Source organism: Peromyscus eremicus, chromosome 3, assembly GCF_949786415.1.
Source record: "Peromyscus eremicus chromosome 3, PerEre_H2_v1, whole genome shotgun sequence".
Taxonomy (NCBI): domain Eukaryota; kingdom Metazoa; phylum Chordata; class Mammalia; order Rodentia; family Cricetidae; genus Peromyscus; species Peromyscus eremicus.
The window spans coordinates 115,398,313-115,421,352 of NC_081418.1; the positions used below are offsets into that span (position 1 = coordinate 115,398,313).

The 23,040-nt window shown below is 37.5% G+C and overlaps 1 protein-coding gene across 1 annotated transcript in view; it reads left to right on the forward strand.

The window, feature by feature from the left end:
• Nucleotides 1-23,040, forward strand: part of Chl1 (cell adhesion molecule L1 like) — an 87,101-nt gene that overhangs the window by 17,864 nt on the left and 46,197 nt on the right. Inside the window, exons 4-8 of the mRNA XM_059256810.1 lie at nt 9,205-9,327; nt 10,345-10,515; nt 11,431-11,478; nt 13,184-13,304; nt 18,606-18,790. Coding sequence (XP_059112793.1) covers nt 9,205-9,327; nt 10,345-10,515; nt 11,431-11,478; nt 13,184-13,304; nt 18,606-18,790 — 648 coding nt within the window. The remainder of the gene's footprint in view (nt 1-9,204; nt 9,328-10,344; nt 10,516-11,430; nt 11,479-13,183; nt 13,305-18,605; nt 18,791-23,040) is intronic.

Genomic DNA, 23,040 nt, shown 5'->3' on the forward strand with positions numbered 1-23,040 from the left:
TGTCATGTAGATGGGAGGTTGATTTCATCCACACTGGGTGATGGAAATTCTGAACACATTTTAAGCCCTGGTTAGGTGGGCAGTGATGAGTAGGTGGATTCTGATCCTTTTCAGGAAGACCACTCAGGGTCAAATCTAATCTAAATGATTGTGTTTTGGTGATGATGGAGGGCTCCTTAGAACTGTGAGAGCAAGCAAAAAGATGGAATTGACTCACATAAGCACAAACTATTACTTAAGACTAAACATATTGTATTTGTCCTCAAAAAATAATTCTGTGGTTATTACCAGTGAACTACAGTCAGTCAATCACTTTCAGAGTAGTTTTCCATAGAATCATTTCTCTGTCTGAGTTAAAATTGGCTCGATGACTGCTGCCGAGTTATATAATTTAATTTACAACAACATTGTGCTGGTTAGTTTTCATCATCAACTTTACACAACCTAGAGTCATCTGGGAAGAAAGAACTACAATTGAGCAATTGCTCCGATCAGATTGGCCTGTGGTCATGTCTGTGAGAGGTCGTTTTGAATTATGATTGCTGTAGGGAGATGCAACCTGCTGTGGGTAATACCACCCATAGGCTGGTCTAGGCTATATAAGAAACCTAGCTGAGCATGAGCAAGAGGTAAACCAATCAGCAGCATCCCTCTTTGTTTCTAATGTAGTTCCTGCTTGAATTCCTGTTCTCACTGCTCTCAGTAGTGGACTGTGACCTGCAAGTATAATCCCAATATACCCTCTCCTCTCCCAGGTTGCTTTGGTTCATGACATTTATCACAGTAACAGAAAGCAAAAGAATGTTTACTGTAAATGTTAAATGTTCATGCTCTTCTATAGTGAATGCTAAAAGATTCAAGGTCACAGAAAAATGAAACAACCCAGAATAATTAATTTTGTTTTTAATATTTCCTCTGAGACCTTAAATTAGAGGATATATAATCTTTCTCATATCCTGATACTAATTTCATCTTTAGTTAAAAACTGTTCTGAAGATTTACAGCATGTGTTTAAGGGCTTGGAAGACTTATAAATTGTCTTTTCTTTTCCATTATATTATGGATGGATTAGATGCTCACCGAACTAACTATATGTTTACAATTTGGGAACTGGAATTTCATAATCTAGATTTAATTAATGTAAGGATGCTAGCATTTCACTGACTGTATTATCTGTCTGAATTATTAGACCTTCCTGGATGCTTTGAGGGAGCAGATTTCCAACTAATGATTCATATATCTTATTAATTATCTACTTCTAGCAAGCTGGGTATTCACATTAAGCACTGGATTGTTTGCATATTAGATAAAAATAATATACCCATTCATTTTTCCTATGTGTGTTTCTCTTCCTATATTGTTCTTTGGTTCTGAGTGTAAACAGATTCATCAAAACCCAAACATGGCTAACTTCCATACCAGTGAACATTTGGCCTCAGGGTGGCAAATGACACTAAATAAATCATTAGAATTTCAAGTTTAAATATGTAACACCTTTATTAATTTTGCATATGAGTAAGGTGTGTTTCCTATCAATCAATGCCAGAGCTTTAGCTGGCATACTATTTTATCATTGCAGTGCTAACTGTGAAGTACTAAGCAATCGTTCTGTCTTTTATTAGGAATTTCATGGTACCTACAGCAAAAGCATGATTCGAGGATAGCTGTAATTCACATATCTTGCCACTGTCTCAAAAAAAAAAAAATCTGGCATAAGTGTAGTGACCAAGAGGGAATGAAAGTGTATATGGCATATGGCTGAAAGTGTAGATATTGAAGCTTTCCTGCCCGTCTTGCTGTGGTTCTCTAATAGACTACTGCCTCCTATAATACTTGGCTTTGAAAACTCCTTGAATTTAGACAAAAAAACAATTCCCTGTAAAGAGCTGTAAACCTGGATACAACAAAATGTCAGCTAATTGCCCTGAAGACTGAGAATGGGATGGGGCTAAAGAGCTCTGTGATAAATACAGAGGAAATAGACAGCAGTTCTCACAATAAAATTTGTAGAGACTGGCAAGATATGTGAAATATTGAGATTTTTAAAAAAGAAATGCCTTAGATTTCCAAAAAATATGGTATTATTTTGTGAATCACTACTTAAGTATAAAAAAAAATGTAGGACACGTATTAAAAAAAAAAATCTCATCAGGCCAGGACTGTTGGTAAATGTCATCCTCTAACCATTGTCCTGCATCAGAACCTGTGTGAATCCACAAAACAAAGTCTCCCCCCATGGAGTTGGAAGCAAGCTATATAATGTTCAGGAAGAATACATTTTGAATATCCATATAGGTGTAAGTATTTTATATGAACTTGGAGTATTGGTGTTGGCTGCCAGTCATGTGAGGTTCTGACATGCATTCCTTTCATACTTGGCTCCTTGGAAACTGATTCCAGCATGGAGAGGAAACAATAGAGTGAATTATTGGAAATCCTCCTTTCCAACATCAGTTCTATCTCATTTTAAATTGCATTTATTTGAGTGATCTCAAGATGGGTGGCTCTCTTTGCAATTTAGAGTGGTCAAATTTGCTCTTCGTTGTGTTTCCCTTTTCTTCATGTGCGCTTTGATTTGTTTGTTTGTTTAGTGTAATTTATTATCTGAATAGAGTATTTGCCAATCATGTTTACTGCCTTTGCAATAAATCCAGCACTAAGCAACATAAAACTAACAGAAGAAATACCAATGTTTGAAGAAAAATGCTATCATGTCTGTGGGAACTAAAATGAACAAATCTTGTGCTTTGCAGTGTATCTCAGAAAAAAACATGCATGAGTGTTTTCATGCCTTATTCAGAGCACAAGCAAAAAATATTTTGGTTCAGGATTTTACCATACAGAAATATTTTTAATGTTTTGTTTTCATTTCTCTCTCTCTCTCTCTCTCTCTCTCTCTCTCTCTCTCTCTCTCTCTCTCTCTCTCTCTCTCCTGTCTGTCTGTCTTTCTCTCTCTTTCTGTCTCTCTCTGTGTCTGTCTCTCTCTCTGTCTCTTTCTCTCTCTCTCTCTCTCTCTCTGTGTGTGTGTGTGTGTGTTTGTGTATGTATCATTTAGTGGTTGTATCAGAGCACATGTGTGGAGGCCAGAGGACAACTTTAGAAATCAGTTTCTCCTTCTACCATTGGGTTCCAGAGAATAAACTCAGGTTGTCAGGCTTACCCAATGCACCATCTCATGTGTCCAAGCAGGATCTTGAAAGTGTACAAAAACTCATGCCAGGCTATTTTTCCCTTTTATTGAGAATAGATCCTTTTATCATACAATATATCTTGAATGAAGTTTCCCCAGGTCCTCCCCACCTTCCCTCACCTCTGGATCCACTCTGTTTTTCATTAGAAAAGAACAAGCTTCTAATAAATTACAACTAAACATGGCACAATAAAATATAATAAGATGAAGCAAAAGCTATCATACGGAAGTTTGACATAGGAGGAAAAGAGTCTCTAGAGCAGGCACAAGAGTCAGACACCTCCTCGTTCTCAGTTAAAAGTCCCATAAAAATACTAAACTAATAGCTAGAATATATTCCAGAGGACCTGGTGCAGGCCCATGTAGGCCCTGTGCTTGCTGCTTCAGTCTCTGTGAAGTCATATTAACCTTCCTTAGTTGATTTAGAGGGCCTTGTGCTCCTGGTGCACTTCATGCCCTTTGGCTCTTATATTCTTTACACTACCATGGCCAAGGGATTCCCTGAGCTCTCAGAGGAGGGATTTGAAGGAAACATCCAATTTAGACTCTTTATCTCTGCATGTCTGGCTGTGAGTCACTTCATCTGTTCCCATCTTCTGCCAAAGGAAGCCTCTCTGATGATGACTGGATAAGGCACTGATCTATGAGGATAGCAGAATATCAATAGGAATTACTTTAATTGATTTCTGTTAAGACCAGTAGTGTTTGGTTTTACCATAGAACTCTAGGCTATCTAGTCTTAGTTACCTAAGCAGTGTTGGTTCTGGGTTCTTCCTTGTGGAGAAACTATACCACTCTTGGACATATACCCAAAAGGCACTCCATTTTACTATAAGGATACTTGCTCAACCATGTTCATTATGGCTTCAATAATAATAGCCTGATGAGGGCTGTGGGAGTATACAGCAGGTGACAACTAGTATTTAACAGGTTGATTCACCAGACATGGAGCCCCACTTGGCAAAGCCAAGTAAATAACAATTTGCTTCTGTCTATAATTTCTTCTGTGTGCCATTGTATTTCTTTCCTAAAAACAGCTATGTGTAGTCACTCCACTGCTATGTGTTTATCTTGTGAAAATAGTCCCTCTATTGTGCACACTTATAGTTGGGGATGGTCAGGAAGATGATTTCTGTTTAAGCTATATAATTCTGATGAATAAAAATAATACTAGATTATATTTCATAACTAACACAGGAAAATAACAGTATTCTCAGTCACAAAGACAGCTAATTTTAGACTTCAGAACAAATTCAAAACAGACTAGCCACCCCTGCAGAGAATATACAAGCATAAGTTTCCAGGTGTTTATTGCTGAATCAAGGTCAGACTTGAAACAACTTTGGTTACAATAATTCTCTTTCTGCATGTAACCCAACCATTTAAGTTTCAGCCTACTAACTGTTCTTGTTAAGTCCTGAATTTCAATGTCATTCTCTGTGAATGCTAACCACTCAGGCTATGTGCTTGGCCAAGTGCTACTCACTAGCCAGTCCATGTGACGTTCCTAGCCTGAGAGAAACCATGACATTCCTTATGTGTATATCAGTTAGGTTCTGTCTCTGATTGTTTACTCTAGAAATGAAAATGTAACTCCTATGTATGCAAAGTTTGACTATGAGAGGAAGGATGTGAAGGAACTGTGTAAAGAGTTGTACTGTGTGTGTGTGTGTGTGTGTGTGTGTGTGTGTGTGTGTGTGTGTTGAAAGAGAGATGTAGCTGAGTGAGTAGAGAGACATAGAAAATGTAGTTGTATAGAGAAGAAATGTGTTTTCACTTATAAGGAGCTATTAATCATTAAGCAAATGATAACCAAGTTACAATCTATAGACCCAGAGAGGTTAGGTAAAGAGGAGGTTCTCTAGGGGGCGATGCAGGGATCTCCCTGGGAGGGGGAAATAAAATGGATTTTACAGGTAGATTGGGGGTGGGTGGAGATCATAGAGGGGGATCAGGTTGAGGGGGAAATGGGATGGAGGAAGAGAGTTCTGGGAGAAACTATAGGAATTGGGGGTGGGGCATTTGTGAGGTGGTACGGAAAGCTAGTGCACTGGAAATTCCCTGGCATCTATAAAGGTGATCCTAATAAGGACTCCTAGTAGTGGTGGTTACAGAGTCTCAATTGGTCATTTCTAGGTGAGGCTTCCAGTGGTGGGACTAGGTTGCTTTCAGTTGAGTTTTTGGCCAAGGAGAACCCATGGATGCTGAGGTAGATCGATTCCCAATTTTCTGAGGAACTGCCATATTGATTTACATAGTGGTTGTACAAAGTTGCACTTCCACCAGCAATGGAGGAGTGTTCCCCTTGCTCAACATCCTCTCTAGCATGATCTGGTACTTGTGTTATTGATCTTTCTGATAAATATAAGGTGGAATCTGAAAGTAGTTTTTATTTGTATTTTCTTGATGTTGCATTTCCTAAGGATGTTGAACAATCCTGTGTTTCTCAGCCATTGAAATTCCTCTGTTGTAAATTCTCTGTTTATAGCTATACCCTATTTTAAAACTGGAGAATTTGTTTTTTGATATCTAGTTCCTTGAGTTCTTTATATATTTTTGATGTTACTCCTCTACTGTGGATGTGGAGTTGGTAAAAAACTTTTCCTAATCTGTAGGCTGCTGCTCTGTTGGAATGGCAGTGTCCTTTGCCTTGAAGAAGCTTTTCAGTTCCACACGGCCCCATTTATTAATTGCTATCAGTGTTCTATTCAGCAAGTTTTCTCCTCCAATGAGATCAAAGCTGTTCCCCATTTTGTCTTCTCTTCTATCAGGTTCAGTGTATCTGATTTTATGTTGATGTCTTTGATCCAATTGAACTTGAGTTTTGTGCAGGTTGATAAGTACGGATCTATTTGTATTCTTCTACATGCAGACTACAACTTGACCAACACCATTTGTTGAAGATTCTTTCCTTTTTCCGTTGTGTTTTTCTGGCTTCTTTATAAAAATTCAGATGTCTGTAGGTGTGTGGATTTATGTCTGGGTCTTCAGTCCAGTTTAATTGATCAACATATATGTTTTTATGCCAACACCAGTTTTTTGTTTTGTTTTGTTTTATTTTGTTTTATTAACATAGGCACTCAGTGCTATGACCTTTCCTCTTAGCACCACTTTCATTAGAATTCACAAGTTTGAGTATGCTATGTATTCATTTTCATTGAATTTTAGAAATCTTTAATTTCTTTATTTCTTCTGACTTGAACCACTTTTCATTCCATAGAGATTTGTCAGTTTCAATGAGTTTGTAAGCTCTCTGTTGCTTTTGTTATTTGATGATATCCAGATTTAATCCTTTGTAGTCTGATAGGATACAGGGATTTATTTCTATTTTCTTGTATCTGTGAGACTTGCTTTGTATCCAAATGTGGTCAACTTTGGAGAAAGCTCCATGAGATGCAGAGAAAAAGGTATATTCTTTAGTGTTTGAGTGAAATAGTCTGTAAATATCACCTGTAATGTCCAATTGGTTTATAACATGTTAGGTTTAGCATTTTTTCTGTTTAGTTTTTGTTTTTGTTTGTTTGTTTTTCTGGATGACCTATCCATTGGTGAGTCTTCCACTATGAGTGTGTGAGGGTCAATAAATTGTTTAAGCTGTAGTAATGTTTCTTTTTTAAACTTGGGTCCCTTGTTTTTAGGACATAGATGTTAAGAATTGAAAGGTCATCTTGGTGGACTTTTCTTTTGATGGGAATGTAATGTCTTCTACTATCTTTTTTGATTAGTTTTGTTTTGATGTTTATTTTGTTATACACTGAATGGCTAAACCAGCTTGATTCTTAGGTCCATTCACTTGGAATATTTTTTTCTAGCCCTTTACCCTGAGGTTATGTTTATCCTTGAAGTTGAGGTACGTTTCTTGGATGCAGCAAAAGGATGGATATTATTTTCACAACCATCCTGTGCTTCTCTGACTTTTTATTAGGGAATTGAGACCACTGATTTTGAGAGACGGTGGTGGTGTACATGTGAGTGTATGTATGTGTGTGTGTGTGTGTGTGTGTGTGTGTGTGTGTGTTTCCCTTCTTTTGATTTTGCTGGTGTGAGATGAGATTATGTATCGCCTATGTTTTCATGGATGCAGTTAGCCTCCTTGGGTTGGAGTTTTCCTTCTAGCACCTTCTGTTGGGGTAGATTTGTAGAAAGACATTGTTTAAATTTGACTTCATCATGGAATATTTTATTTTCTCCATCTTTGTTGGTTGAAAGTTTTGCTAAGTAGTAACCTGGACTGACATCTGTACTCTTTTAGAGTCGGCAGCCATAAATCCAGGCCCTTCTGGCTTTTAGAATCTCCACTAAGAAGTCAGGTGTAATTCTAATAGGTCTGCCTTTCTATGTGACTTGGTCTTTTTCCCTTGCCATTTTTAGTATTCTTTCTTTCTTCTGTATGTTTAGTGTTTTGATTACTATGTGGCAAGGGGACTTTCTTTTCTGGTATAATCTATTTGGCATTCTGTATGCCCCTTATACTTTTATAGGCATGTCCTCCTTTAGGTTAGAGAAATTACTTGTATGATTTTGTTGAAAATATTTTCTGGGCTTTTGAGCTAGGATTCTTTGTATCCTCTATTCCTTTTATTCCTAAGTATAGTCTTTTCATGGTGCCCCAGATTTCCTAGATATTTTGTGCCAGGAGTTTTTTAGACTTAACCTTTTCTTTGACTGATGTATCCATTTCTTTTATTGTATCTTCAATGCCTGAGACTATCTCTTCATGCTCTTCACTGTTGGTGAAGCTTTCTCCTGTAGCTCCTATTCAAATTCCTAAATTTTTCATTTCCAGAAATTCCCTTTGTTTGTATTTTCTTTATTAATTCTATTTTCATTTTCTGGTCTTGAACAATTTTATTCATTTCTGTCAACTAATTGTTTATGTTTTCTTGGATTTCTTTAAGGGATGTATTCATTTCCTCCAGCTTTTTCTTTGTGTTACCCTAGCTTTCTTTAAGAATTTATTTTAAGAATTTTAAGAATTTATTCATTTCCTCACACTGTTTGTGTTTTCCCGGATTTCTTTAAGGTACTTATTAATTTCCTTTTTAGGGACCTCTATCATCTTTAAATACTTGGTTTTAGGTTTTTTTTTCTTGTGTTTCAGCTATGTTGGCATATTCAGGGCCTGATGTGGTAGGATAGCTGGACTCCAGTAAAGACATATTTTCCTGCCTATTACTGTGTTTTACACTGGTGTCTAGGCATCTGGATCTGGTACTGTTATAGGTCTAGGTGATGATTTCTGGATTTGTCCTTGTTGGATGTATTTTGTTTCTTGGATTCTGTTTCTTCCCTGGATTTTTAGAGGATGTGATGGCTGTGTGTTACTTGTTTTTCCTGGCCTGGTTGGGTGGTATGTTCATAGGAAATGCTTTCCAGGATTGAAGGCTGGGATACTGGGATAAATTTGGATAAAGAAGGTTGGAGGAGAAGGTATTTGTGATCTCTTGGAAATGAGTTGAGATAGGAAAGAGAAACCAGAGCAGATTTCCTGCTTCAGAATTGGAGATTAAGCTGGTGGAGAATTGGGGGGCAGTTGGATCTCAGGAGCAGTAGGAGAATTGTGGGTCTGCCTTCTGCCTACTTATTGCCATAGGAGGGGTTGCCCTTGGATTAGTGGGGCATGCCTGATGTGGTTGGGGTCTGGGAAAAAGGTAGGAGTTGGGGAGGAAAGTTAGAAGGGGTAACATCTGTGGGAACAGTGGGAGATGAGAGTGGGCTAGGCTGCCAAGGGTGTTCTGCTGCAGAGCTTGTTCTGCTGTAGACCTGGGATGAGACCCGGGGATTGGAACTGGAGGAACAGAAAGAGAAGGTCTGGGGGCAGCTGCATCTTACCATATTCTTAATAGTGTGTGCATCTGTAGATAGATATGAGAAAAAGGACATGGAATGCCGAATTTCTTACTTGCTCATTTTTATGACAAAAATGTCATTGGTGATTAATAACATAGAAAATATTAAGGTTACATTAAAGTGAATATCTTGTGTCTCATGTCTCATGGTGATCATTTTACCAGGTGTTCCAAAATTCCCAAAAGAAAAAATTGAACCCTTGGATGTGGAAGAAGGGGATTCCATTGTCCTGCCCTGCAACCCTCCCAAAGGCCTCCCACCTTTGCATATCTATTGGATGAATATTGGTAAGTAGTGTTCTGGCCTACCATTCTGAGTCACTTTAAGTCCATGCACTATGTAAGTAACATAATGAAAACAACCATTCATATGTGATTGACTATCCTGTAGAATCAAATAGATTTCAAAACTGGATACATGTGAAATTCCACCCTCTCTCCTGAGTATAAACTGTATATGAAGACACTAGAAAATCATTACATTCCTTGATTTATAGTATTTGGAAGGGGAGTATTCATATGATAGGAAACACCTGTGAAAAAACTTCCTTCCACAGTCCTTATCTTTGGAACACAGGCTAAGTCAGAGTTGAAGAGTCTTGGGTTTGTTGTTTGTTTAGTATTACAGTTTTATTTTAGTTCTATCTGATAAAATCAATGGCCTATAAACAGTGTCAGCCTGCGTGATTCATCTTCTGAAGTGCTTTGGTGGTTCCTGAAACCTCTTGCAAAGCCTCTTCTGTCACATGCTTCAAAACAGCCCTCTGGGTGTTTTCCCCATTGTGTTACATAGAAAAATCATATTTGTAAATCAGCCAGAGGAGAATTAGTGAAGCTACACTTGTCTGCAGCCAAAATCTGTATCCTTCACTCATCCTAGAATTACACAACTGCCCCCAGTGCAGGGTGATTGGTGCTCACACAAAACTTTTGAGGAGCACAGCTTCAGAGAAATATCATCCCGAGACAATAAAAGTAATAATTGATTGTTATTAGGACTGAACACTTTTCAAATAAGCCAGAGCAAAGGTAGAGACCAATTGGTAATGAGAGAAAGAACACTGAACTGCTGGAAAATCTGTGAGATTGTCAGTCTTCCAAGGATTTCATTGTTGCCTCTTTTTAGCTGTTTTCTTGCTCACTGCTCTTACAGTAAGAATAAACTGTAGAAAACTAGGAAGTACAGACAAGAAGACATCACAATATAAATTGTATAAAAAATAGAAATGTAAAAATCTGATGCAGCATTGTGAGAAGGGGCAGCCCATTTTAGTGACAAGGTTTTACTTTTTTTTTTCCTTGCAGAATTAGAACACATTGAACAAGATGAAAGAGTATACATGAGCCAAAAGGGAGATCTGTACTTTGCAAATGTGGAAGAAAAAGACAGTCGAAATGATTACTGTTGCTTTGCTGCATTTCCAAAATTAAGGACAATTGTACAAAAAATGCCAATGAAACTAACTGTGAACAGTTGTAAGTCCAAATGATTTATTCTTCCTTCACTCATGCTGAATGCAAATATGTGCGTAATTTCATTCTTCTCTCCGAAGACATTTTCTATCATTGTTTTGTTTAACTCCAGAGACTTCCTACAGATAATCTAGGCTTCTGCAGCTGCACATCCACAGTAGCTCTGTCTCTGGCAGCCAGAAAATCAAATCTCAGTTCACAGTACAAATGTGTTTCATTTGATGTCTGCAGGATCTACTCATTTTCAGTGAGCATAAGGCACATCTCAGGCATGGGCTCACCGTGACCTTGGATAAATCATCAGGCTGAAAATGAAGGAGACAAAAATTGAGTCAAAAGAAAATCACCATTTATATTTTTTATCACTTCAACCTTTTTCTTTGTCCTTCTCAAATTGACAAAGTTATCTGAATTGATTTTCTGTTTCCTATTTGAATCTGCACATGCATATCTGGATTCCCAAAAGGGGAGAAGTAATTAGTGGGAGGTGAAGTGGTAAGATCAAAGGCAAAGAATAATCCTAGCAGCTTCCTGACTGAGTAATTGGCCCTGGTCGAGCAGAAGTTTAGCATGACCATTTCATTGTCTAATTTAGTCCATGATTGTTCCATTATCTTGTGTCATATGATGTGTGGGGTCTTCTCTATGATGCCTTTCAGTAGCCTGAAATCTCTGTAATAGAATTATCACTTGTCTCTTCACAACTTCAAGTTTAAGCTCCATATATATATATATATTTGTGTGTGTGTATATATATGTATGAATATATAGTCCCATAGACGTTGTGCAAATGGAATGGCTGTACTTCATTTTGTAATTTTCCAGAAATAAATGCATGACCTTGACTTTTCATACTTTATTGATGTTAGCATCTACCATTATGTTTGTGTTAGTTTCTTCCATCTTTTTTTATTTCAGTAAAGCATGCTAATGATTCAAGTTCATCCACAGAAATTAGTTCCAAGGGTAAGTTGTCCATGTGAAGCATTTGGGCATTTATTTTTACTTTTAGTCATTCATTGTCATCTCAGTTTGAATTTTTCCTTTATATACTCCAAGAATTTATGAGAAACAATGCAAATACTTCTGTTAAGTAACCCTTTAGTATAGAAAGTTTTATGATCCACTGTGTTTTAGAATTTAGCAAAGATATAGACATATGTATGTATATATATATATATATATGTGCATGTGTGTGAGTTTGTGTGTATGTGTAGATAAATGTGTGTGTGTCATCTCTACAAGTAATATATAATCATATATAATTATCATAAATTTGTGTCTGTAGTTTTAGGTATATCTATAAAAGTATATGTGTGTGTGTGTGTGTGTGTGTTTATAAATTTGGCTCTCCTAAGAGTTCACAAATGACATGGAAGGTTGATAACTCTACAAAAGGAAAGAGAAAATAAATGGTTACTATCAAGAAAAGTAGAGAAACACTGGGTTTAGGAAAGTTACATGAATTAATTTTACTTGCCAGACTTATCAGAATAATTGATAAATCATTATGTACTCTAACTCTGTGAAAGAATGCAGTTTTCAATATATATATGCAGTCTCCAATTCTCTTCCTTTTAAATAGTCAACTTGTTTTCTACACTATAACCCATACATGAATGAAATAAATACCCTTTATATGATGTTAGACTACAGGCTTCACTTAGATTTCTAGTATACTGATGTCATCAGAAGTGGATAAGGCTCCTCTTGGGGTGCCATTTCATGTGGGCTGACTCATCCCCAGCATCATTTTTTTTGAAATTAGTTATATATCTTCTACATATAATATATGAATATATATAATCTTCGAGCACAAAGAACATTGCATATAGTATAAAATTCAAAAGTCATTTCTAATATATAAATACATGCAAGGAAATGCAAAGCAGACTGCACATGGTTTCCTATATTTTACACTTTATTCTTCTGATAGTAGATCAGTATTCATTGTCTTTTCACAAAAGATAAAGTCACCTTGGCAATGGTTGTAAAATCAATTTATGTTAATATTTGGAAATGATATCAAAGTGTAGTATGAATGAAGTGTCTTAATTTGCCATTATATTTTAAAATTACTAAGAAAAGGAGAAATGAAGCTTCCCAGTCTCTACTTAGTGCGGAGACTTACTATGAATCATTTCCTATAACAGTGTGTATCCTTGAAGGTCTGAGGCTACAAAGAACTTCCTGACACTAAATAAATTCACAGATGCCTTGTGTTTACTCTGTTTCCTCAGTCTGAATTCTCAGTGAAGTACCCCAGGAAGCTGTGTTTTTTAGAAGGCATACTATCCAATACTTAGATCAATAAATTAAATAAACATACATAATCATCAAAAATAATAAGGTTATGGTCAAACTATAGAGCACAAAGTCAGACTATCGGTTAACTTGAGGGTGTCTTCAAGAAGTTGTCTTGGATAAGGCTTCACTTTCTGAAAAAAGAGCAGATGGTATACATTGTGACATTTAGAAAAGTTGGTAAAGAAATTGAAAGACACCTGGTTCCTTGGATGCATGTCTTGGATGAGAGAATCTGTTTAGGAAGCAGCACATAGAGATGTATACATAAAACGATGTGAAGTCATTTTTAAAGAACAATCTAGCACCATAGAATGTTTACTATCTTTATTCGAGAGGGAATTGACTCCTCCTTTTTCTTTTCCAGCAAATTCAATCAAGCAAAGGAAACCCAAACTTCTGTTGCCTCCCGCTGAGAGTGGTAGTGCATCCACAATGACTGTCCTCAAAGGGGAAACCCTGTTACTTGAATGTTTTGCTGAAGGCCTGTGAGTACCTTGGCCTTCTCCCATACAGTGTTTTAAAGACTGCAAAATCAAGACTTTTGCTACGTGCAAGCTCTTAAGTTACTCTTTTTAAAAATATAAACCCTCTTCCTGTTTCACTGGAGAAACTAATTTGTGCTTTTTTATGCAGACTTCAGGCTACAACTGAAATTGACTTATCAGTATCTCTTTTTATTGTGGAATTCAGGGATCAAGGAAAACCTTAGTGAAGTAGATATTCTAAGTGCTATCCTCGGAGCGTGTGCACTAGTAGGCACTCCATCTGCCCTTAAGCCCTTAAGCTGTGCATTTTCTTTCTTCTCTATTCTCTTGTCAGACCCTGGTTTATAGGGCACTAGCTCCACTGTTATAGTACTTAGAGAGGGTCACAACCTGTGCCCAAGCCATGTCCAGCTGCCCATCCCCAGTAGGCTGATTAAAAGAGTCAAATTAATAGAGAAAAACAGAAAAGAAGATTAACTCAATGTGCCCATATTTTGAAGAGATATAAAAGAATCTGGAGATCCTTCCTGGGTCTGTCTTCTGATCCTGAAGTGAGAGTCAACTTTAAATGGAGATCTAAGGATGAGCACACTGAAGAAATCCCAGCAAGGTGTGGCCCCACATACTGCTGACTCATCAAGCATTGTCTGAACTTCAATCTCATACTGTAACGTAGGATGACAAGTTGTTAGAACTATGTGAAATTTCTTCTCAGGGGAGAGAAGTTCCGCCCTCTGGCTGCCTCTTTTCCTTCTCCCAGCTTGAGATTCCTAGAGAAATTCTCATTTCTTTGGGGTCCATTGTTTCATTGGTTTGATAGTCTTATTAGAATCTCTTCATTTGTGCCAGCCCATTACATTACTCTCTTTTTTAATTTCCAAAGGCCTCTATTTATTTTTATTTCCCCTTCTGTGTTTTCTGCAAAAGCAGGTCCAGATCATGAAATTTAGGGGACATCAAAACTGGTTGACTAACACTTCCTCATATCTCCAAGATTACTGCCCTGTTTCAGCTCTTCCACCAAAGCCACCAAAGGGTTGACATGTTGTCATCTCCTAAAATTGTTGCCTTAGCTGAGCAACTACTGTACATTTATGTGACTGGAGCCATGGTCATATGAGTTCACCTATTCTACAAGTATTCCCGCTGACTTAACAGTCTCCCATTGGGAATGCTGGGGAGAAAGGCATTTCATCTTCCAGTTTATTAATTTGAGATTCGATCATTGTGCAAGTAATGAGAGTCTCTTTAATCAACTAGGATTTGAAATGTCTTAAATTGTGTTACATTAATTAGTTATTAAAAGTAAAAAGTAAAATCCACCTTTGTTTGTAATTCAGTGAAAAGTCTGAATGACCTGTTTTAAGTTAGATTGTGGAGGAAAGGAATTATTTTAATTATTGTACAACTTCTAAACTTTTCACATTTCTCTTTCCAGCCAGGTTACTTATCAGCCTTAAATCACCAGTGTTAAGTGATAAATTATTTCAATATGTTGTCACATGACCTCTATGGAGAAAGTTTGGTATCTGTGTGTTTGTGTGTGTTTTTTTTAAGATTTTATATGCATGAATATTTTGACTGTAGGTATGTCTGCACTACATGTGTGCAGTGCCCACAGAGGCAAGAAAAGGCAGTAGAGTTTCAGAGGTTATGAACCACTACATGGATGCTGGGAATTAAAACCAGGTCGTCTGCCAGGACAAAGTACTCCTACCTGCTAAGCCTTCTCTCTAGCCCTGGTCTGTCTCTTATGTGAGAAGGTCAAAGCCTTCCCATCTGCTGTAATTTGTGTTTAACCACCTGGCATCAGCATGTATTTATAGTGTGGTAGAAATTAAATTCTTTCAGGCTTTGTCACTGGTCAGGCTAACTCTGAGGGTCAGGCAAACCTTTTAGGGACTCTTTCCCCTCATCTCCTGCTAACACTGTCATTTTCTTTCCGAGGTGATTGGCATCTGTTCAGATCATCCTCCACTTACAAAACAAAACAAAACAAAACAAAACAAAAACAAACAAACAAACAAAAAACATGTGCTTTGTAGAGACCAGAGTGTTGGGAATGCACATAGAAGAAGAAAATGGACATTGTAAGAAGTGTTTGCCTTTGTAACATGAAGATTCCTGATACTCTTTCATAAGAAGGGTTCTTTCCCCCCTCCTAATTGGTTTGAGTTGGACTATTTGTTCATTTGGTCTTCCTTTAAATGGAGGCAATACTGTCAAAAAAAAAAAAAGGTTTTTGAAGGATGTCATATATATCTCGAGGAAGTTTAAAATCACACGCATTCTAGAGTAACAGAAGTAAAAATCACTGACCATTGTGTTAATATTTTGTCCTGTACATCCATGACTCACGTTGCCTCCCAACATCCCCTGGCTGTAATCATTCCCACATGCAGGTTAGGCAAATGAAGCCCACAGAGCTCATACTGAAGAAAAGCACTATTACAAGCTAATGGAACCTGGCTCATTCAACCCTTTGGGCACCCAAACCTTAAGCTACTCTACACGTAACAAACACCAACATGTTTTAACCAAATAAACCCTTTCGGTTTAAACAAGGGAAACAGGAGCACCGCATCTGCTCTGAGGCGGTTACATAAAGTACACATTTAAGAAAATAATGATAATAAAAATGTTTGTGCTGTTAGTTAAGAATGCTTTCTGTGAATGCATGAGGACCTGAGTTTGAGTCCTCAGCACTCACTTGAAAAGTCAGACATGGCTGGAAATCTGTGACCGTAGCAGTGGGAGGAAGAAGGTGACAAGTGGTAGAGGTGGTAGAGCAGGACACCAAGGACAACAGACACTCTCCTGTGCTTTTATGCACTTGTAAGCACACCGCCACATGTATCACACACACACACACACACACACACACACACACGTACACACACACAAATGTTGATATTAATTATGTCAGGGAAGCTTCCAGAGAGATACACAAATTGGAAAGCTTAGCATTTATAGATTCCTGAAGATGGGGTAGAGTTAAATGATATTTTTGACTCTCATGAGGTGTTCACATTCCTGCCATCTTATTGTCAGTGGGGAGATGGTGGTGCTTTAATAATTCACATTCATACTGTGTGAAATAAGAACAGACTCATCATGAATTTAAGCACATATGATATCTGTGAATCCTACATTTTTAATCAAGAATCAGAAGAAAAGTTACCCACATAAGAACTGGCATAAATATTTGAAGTTATAAAATAATGTACGTTGGTGTGCAAAAAACCAAAGCATTAAATAACACATTTTCCCTCAATCAACCTTGTTCAGGGTCTGTTAGCAAGTGCTCCTTAAAAATAAAGCAAGCAAACAAACAAATCAGAACTGTGGAGAATACAGTAGGAATTCTTCTAGCTGTATAAACTACCCCTACTTGTGATGTCAGGTTTCTCTAATTTAAAATCATTTAATTTGATTGTATGGAGTGAAGAGTGTTAGACAAATGATTGTTTTCAAGACCAGCAGTAAAAGAAGAATTTGAGGAAAGCAAGATGCATTGCTAAAGCACAGACTCATAAAAATCTGTTTGGGAGGAACTAAGGTCCGGGGCAGCCTGTCACTTGGCAGATTGCCATTTTGACAGACGGTCTAAAAGGCAAGCAGGTAGGAAACTTGGACTCTAAGTACTGCTTGGTGGCATGCTCTCTAGAATTCAGCAGCTAATCAATATACTCCCCATGCGACTATCTGTCTGCAATGACCATTTCCTGAGGAAGTCTCCCATGTACTCTGGGCTTGGTCAAAAAGCAGGTTGTTGTTTCAAATCTGTGAGGTTAATTCCTTTGGCCTTGAGAGAAAATAACAGATGTTTGTAAAAAGACCTCATCTTTACCTTCAATATAGTGTTTCCTAATAATTGAGCTATTTTATTCATTTTCTTTATGAATAGGTATTTTGAAATAACTGAAATAAACAATTTGAGACAATAATTTAATTATTGGGGCTAGAGATAATAGTTCAGTAGTTCAGATCACTTGCAGATGACTTGATTCAATTCCCAGAACTCACATGGTCATTTACAATCATCTGTAACTCCAGTTCTAGGGGATCAAATGCCCTATTTGGCCCTCATGGGCACCAGATGTATGTGTATTGCACATATATACATGCAGACAAAACATGCATAAGCATAAAAGCATAATAAATAAATCTTGAAAATTTTTATTATTATTTCGTTGGCTCCCGATGGATAGTTTGACCAGAGGCATATGTTAGGAAGGATGGATTCCTTGAAAAGCAGAAATCAAAGAGAAACAACTAAGAAAAATGTTAAGTTTTGAATCAATGTGTTATTTAATTAGCTTCTTGGAGCTTCAATTTGACACTGGTAAAATTATAACAGTAAAATAGCTCACTCTCAGATAGTTCTCAGATTAGTAACTAGTAACCAGGAATATGGTAAATAACAGAATTATGTGTTTTCCAATCTTGTAGGAGGAAAAAACAAAGTTATGACCACTTAGAGTTGGTTATCAGTGACATTATAAAGTCAAGTGTCATAGGAGGTCATTTTTTCACCCTCATTTTTAGAAGAGATTTTTCCACAAACCATTTGGCTTGGTTCATGCTCCTGTTTTCCTTCACTGTAAGATGAAGAAAGGTATTGGCATATGGCAAGGTTAGCCCTGCCTTTTGTTTGGCTTTTGTTTATTTTAATCTTGTGTGCCCATCTCTCTCATGCTCCTGAATTAGGGAGATTCTGAGTTCTTGTCTCCTTTCCTCTGCTCCCCACAGAGCAGGAAAGCAAGGTCTGTGCTGGGAGCTCCAAGCTGCCTAGAATGAAAGAACTGCTCCTACGTCCAGCCCACATACTTGGCTCTATTCCCAAGCCACTTTAGCCAAAATTGGCTTCATTAGGATTCAACGGAAATTGTGGTTTTCCTCTGCTGGCTGTTGGAGACTACTGTGTCATGTTGTTGAGAGTCACACAGAGCGGGGGATCTGTTGATCTCTGACCATAGGGAGAATTTCACACTTGAGAAACATCTTGTAATATTACTTATTTGGACTTCAGTTATTCATCTTGCATCCAGCTTCATTGATTTTGCACTCATGTGAAGTTAGCTCACTTAATAGAGGGGACAAGATTCCTAGGGAGTAGACCATTAAAGGAGCTCCTGATGAAATATGCTTTTTCAACACTATGCTTCCCATGGTGATGTGTCCATTGGTGAGGCTGCTAAAACTCAATGATTATGTAAGGCAACATGGTAACAGATGTGCCATGAGGGGTTGTTTGTGGTTGGTATTTATTTATCTATGCATTCATCATACTTTTTGCAGACCAACTCCACAGGTCGAGTGGAGCAAACTGGGTAGTGAATTACCAAAGGGAAGAGAAACAAAAGAAAATTATGGAAAGACATTGAAGATAGAAAACATCTCCTACCATGACAAAGGAAATTATCGCTGTACAGCTAACAATTTGTTGGGAAAAGCCAGTCATGATTTTCATATCATAGTACAAGGTACGTTCCCCATTAAGATTTAAATTTATGCTTCAAAGAGAAAAATAAGTTTATACGATTCACAGACCTTTGCCTCAACAGTGTATGTGTCAAAGTTGATCATTAGTTTAGGGTTTTGGGTGTAGTATGGTCACTGAGTGACACTATACTTAATTAATCAGGCTTGTAATTTATTTCCCCAAACCATATGGAAGGCACAAATGCCTCATGTTAGGAGTTGAACATACATGACTTCCAGGGTCTGTTTAAATGGTTATTAAACCTACCCTCCTGTAAGGTTTTATTGCATGAAATGATTTTTATTATAATGCACGCATGACGCTCATAAATGAGGTCATGATCATTAAATTAAACATTATTGCAAGGACCCTGGAAGGAGGTTTGGAGTACTTCCTAATCTTGTCACTCAGCTCCTTTACCCATGATCACTGGGCTTCGTTTTTCTCTTCCTCGGGTTCTTTGTCAAAGCAATGATGGAGTCATATGGATTATCTTAGCGTTACCCTCTCTCCAGCATTTTTTGTTCTGTACCCTGTATTCAGTATGTTTCTTACAGTGAACTATAAGGAGAGAAATATGATGTACATATTAATTTTTATCAAATGATACCAAAATACATTACTTTCATCTGCCCATAAAACTGAATTGGTTTTTTTTTTTTGAACAATTGAGATTTTCTGTCATTTGTTGTAATTAAGAATAAGTAGGTGATGATGACATCACTCTCATCAAGTAGCAGCCACATAATTAGAAATCAGAGCTGTGCCTGTAGTGCAGGTGCGGAGGTTGCCTGATCCTGCTGGGATTTGATTGACACAGACTGCTTTCTGTGGGTTGAGTCATTGAGTCACACCTAGTCTTTCTGTGTTTTGCTTAACTGTATCAATCAGAAGGAGGGAGTAGTCTCTACATAGTACGTTTGTACTCATTCAGTGCTGTGTTGCCTTAACTATGGAAGAGAATCATCTCTCCCAGGCTATCGGTTCATGAACAGGAGCTATAGGCTCTCCGTTAATATTCTGATAAAGTTCATCCTTTAAAGCTTCAGTTTGTGCAAAGAGCACTTCAGTAATGGCTTTTCCTCCATAATTACTGGAAAAGAAAAGAAACAAGGCACAAATTTCACTCACAAGTAAATGTTACAGCCATTGACTGAGTCAGGATCCTGTTTGGACTAACACAATTTCCCAACCCCTTCTATACTATTTTCTTAGTTAAGGTGAGAACAGAAAATAAAAAAAGGGCAATTAATTTTCTTTGGTTCAACAAAGCAAAACCTATTTGGAGAGAACTCAGTGTTAGACATTAACATCAACATCTGGCAATAATAATAGATTCCTCTGACAATAAATTATTCAAAAAGACATTCAGAGAAAAAGTATGAAAGACATGTCTCTAATTTTAGACATTATCTGATACTTGTATATAATGTGGCTATATCTTGTGGTGGGGATATTTTCCCTAGCTCCTAGCCCAACTCAGGCGCTTGCTCACTCTCTCTCTCTCTCTCTCTCTCTCTCTCTCTCTCTCTCTCTCCCTCTATTTCAAACCAGACATACATAATTATTAGCCGCTTCTACTCCGAGTTGCTGACTGTTAGAAATCCTTCCAGATGGCTGCTGCGTTGCTACGGTAGCTGAATATTTTAACAATCTGGCCTCGGTTTTCTTGACTATTAAGACCAAAGCTTTCAAAAGAATTGCAAATGTTGCAAAAATATTATACAAGTAAAATTAATTATACAACTTAAAATGTTGACTATAGGATTCCAAAGGGATATAGGTTTCTTGAACAAATTATCTTCACTATTTGTAAAACAGGTATTAGTGATGCGGAGATGTAAATATTGTTTTTATCATTTCGCTTTTGTGAGAAAATGCTAAAGGTACACTTAGAAGCATGTTTCAGCTTCTCCTTACACCTGCATGGAAACAGTGGACTGTCTTCAAAAAATACATTCAAGAAGTGTTTTTCTCCCTAAAATGAAAAAACAGTAACAATAAAGTTCACTAATCATCAGGAGAGATGAGTTCATCTTTGTTACATTTTCTTTTGTCTCCTGTGTCTTTCTCTTTCTTTTCATTCTTTCATTTAGAAACCCAAATTAAATCAGTCATATGGGGGAAAAGAAGTACTACCATATACTGTGAAAGTCTAGTCCATTATGAAAATATCTTACGTGGCTATGCAGAATCATAGTTTGTTTTCTTTTCTGTTTGTGATTTTCTTCCCTATTCTGAAACTCAAATTTCATGAGCTTGTACTTTAAACTACAGCAGCCTAAATATGTGACCAGATTGCAAGTCAAATGCCTTATTTTGCATGAGAAAAACAACTGTGATGTCTTAATTAGATGTAACCATATTTTCTGGGCACCTGCAACATGGATTATTATATATACAGTACTAAGAGGTATAGTAAGGACCAGTGAAATGGCCCAGTGGGTAAAGGGGCTTGCAGCAAACCTGAATTCTATGTCTGGAATCTACATAAAGATGAAAGGAGAGAACTGACCCTATAAAGTTATCTGCCACAGGTACACTGTGGTGTGGACACACACTCAAATAATAATAATAAAGAAAACAGATACATACGAATGTCACATAAAACAAAATTCCAGACATCGGAATATCAGTCACACTTAAACTGATAATGTAAAAGAAAATCCTTCACCAAAAAAAATTATATTGTCCATTTTGGAATCATTTCAGATTGCTAAATTTTAGAAATATAATATCAATCATTTTTGCACATCTATGCAATCCTTAATTCTATCCATAGTGCCCTGCAGTACCTAAAAGATGCCATGAACTGAAATTCAGTCTAATTATTGATACCATGGACAATAGCTTGTTTTGAATTAATAACTTTTTTTTCCTAAGAAGTTGGTAGAATGCTTACCTAATGTATACAAAGCCCCTGGTTCAATCCCTAGCACATATAAACTGGGTCTGGTGGTGCCTTCCTGTATTCCTAGTACATGGGAGGTGGAGGCAAGAGAATCCACAGTTAAAGGTCATCCTTAGCTACATACCAAACAGAGGCCTACCTGCTATACATGAGACATTGTCTCACAAAAATCAAGAATACAAATAGTAAGTAGACATCTGTGATTAAAAACAATGTTTTACTAAGAAAATGTCTACTTTGTTACATGTTTCATAGATATCAAATTTCCAGTTGCGCTTGGGTTTTGGTCTCTTGATAAACTATTAGAATTCTTATTAAGTCAGAATTCATGCACTGACATCTCTGTTTGGGACAGCATAAATTGAATTTATCATCTTGCATTTTGCTGACCATTATGACTAAATGGGTGAACTTTTTTTTCATTCTACATACCAACCACAGTTCCCCCTACCTCCTTTCCTCCCCTCCCCCATACCTCATCTCTACCCCACCCCCTATCCACTCCTCAGAGTAGGTATGGCCTCCCAAGGGGAGTCAACAAAGTCTGGCATATCAAGTTGAGGCAGGAGCAAGTCCATCCCCCCTGCATCAAGGCTGAACAAGGTATCCCTCCATAGGGAATGGGCTCCAAAAAGCCAGTTCATGCACTAGAGATAAATCCTGGTCACAATGCCAGGAGCCCCACAAATTGCTCAAGCCACATAACTGTCACTCACATTCAGAGGGCCTACTTCAGTCTCAGTCCCGTGCAGGTTCCTCAGCTGTCAGTCCAGAGTCCATGAACATACAAAATTTGGGTGAACTTTTTATCAGCTACCACATATCTTAAGCATGCAGATAAAAGAATGGGACCCTGTGGCTTCTTCCCCTACACTTTCCGGTTTCCTCATCATTTCCTTTTTCTTTAGTCTCTCTGTAATCTCCTTGACTAATCTTACCCATTACACAGATGTGTGATGTGAGTTTCCCTAAACTTCTGCTGACTCTCCGGCCCTGCATCTCAGCTACCCTGAGTTTCTCATCAAGCTACTGTCTTGATGTACAGTACAGGCTGCACAATAATGTCTTTTGTGAACCAAGTATCAGTTAAACAATATGTTCATTAAATCTATGTCGTAGGAGAGAGAATGACCAGACAGCACGGATTATTTTTCATCCAAGATGCTTTAGGTTTTTTTTTTATGTCTTTTCTACTGAAGTTTTTAGATAGTTATAAAGTTCTGTATAAAAGCCTACTCTACACATCTATTCTGAGCCAGAGTGCCATACCAGGAAGAAACAAAACAGCAGGTTTCAACCCTGGCTCTCCAGAGATCACTAGTCTAAGGACACTCAGTGCA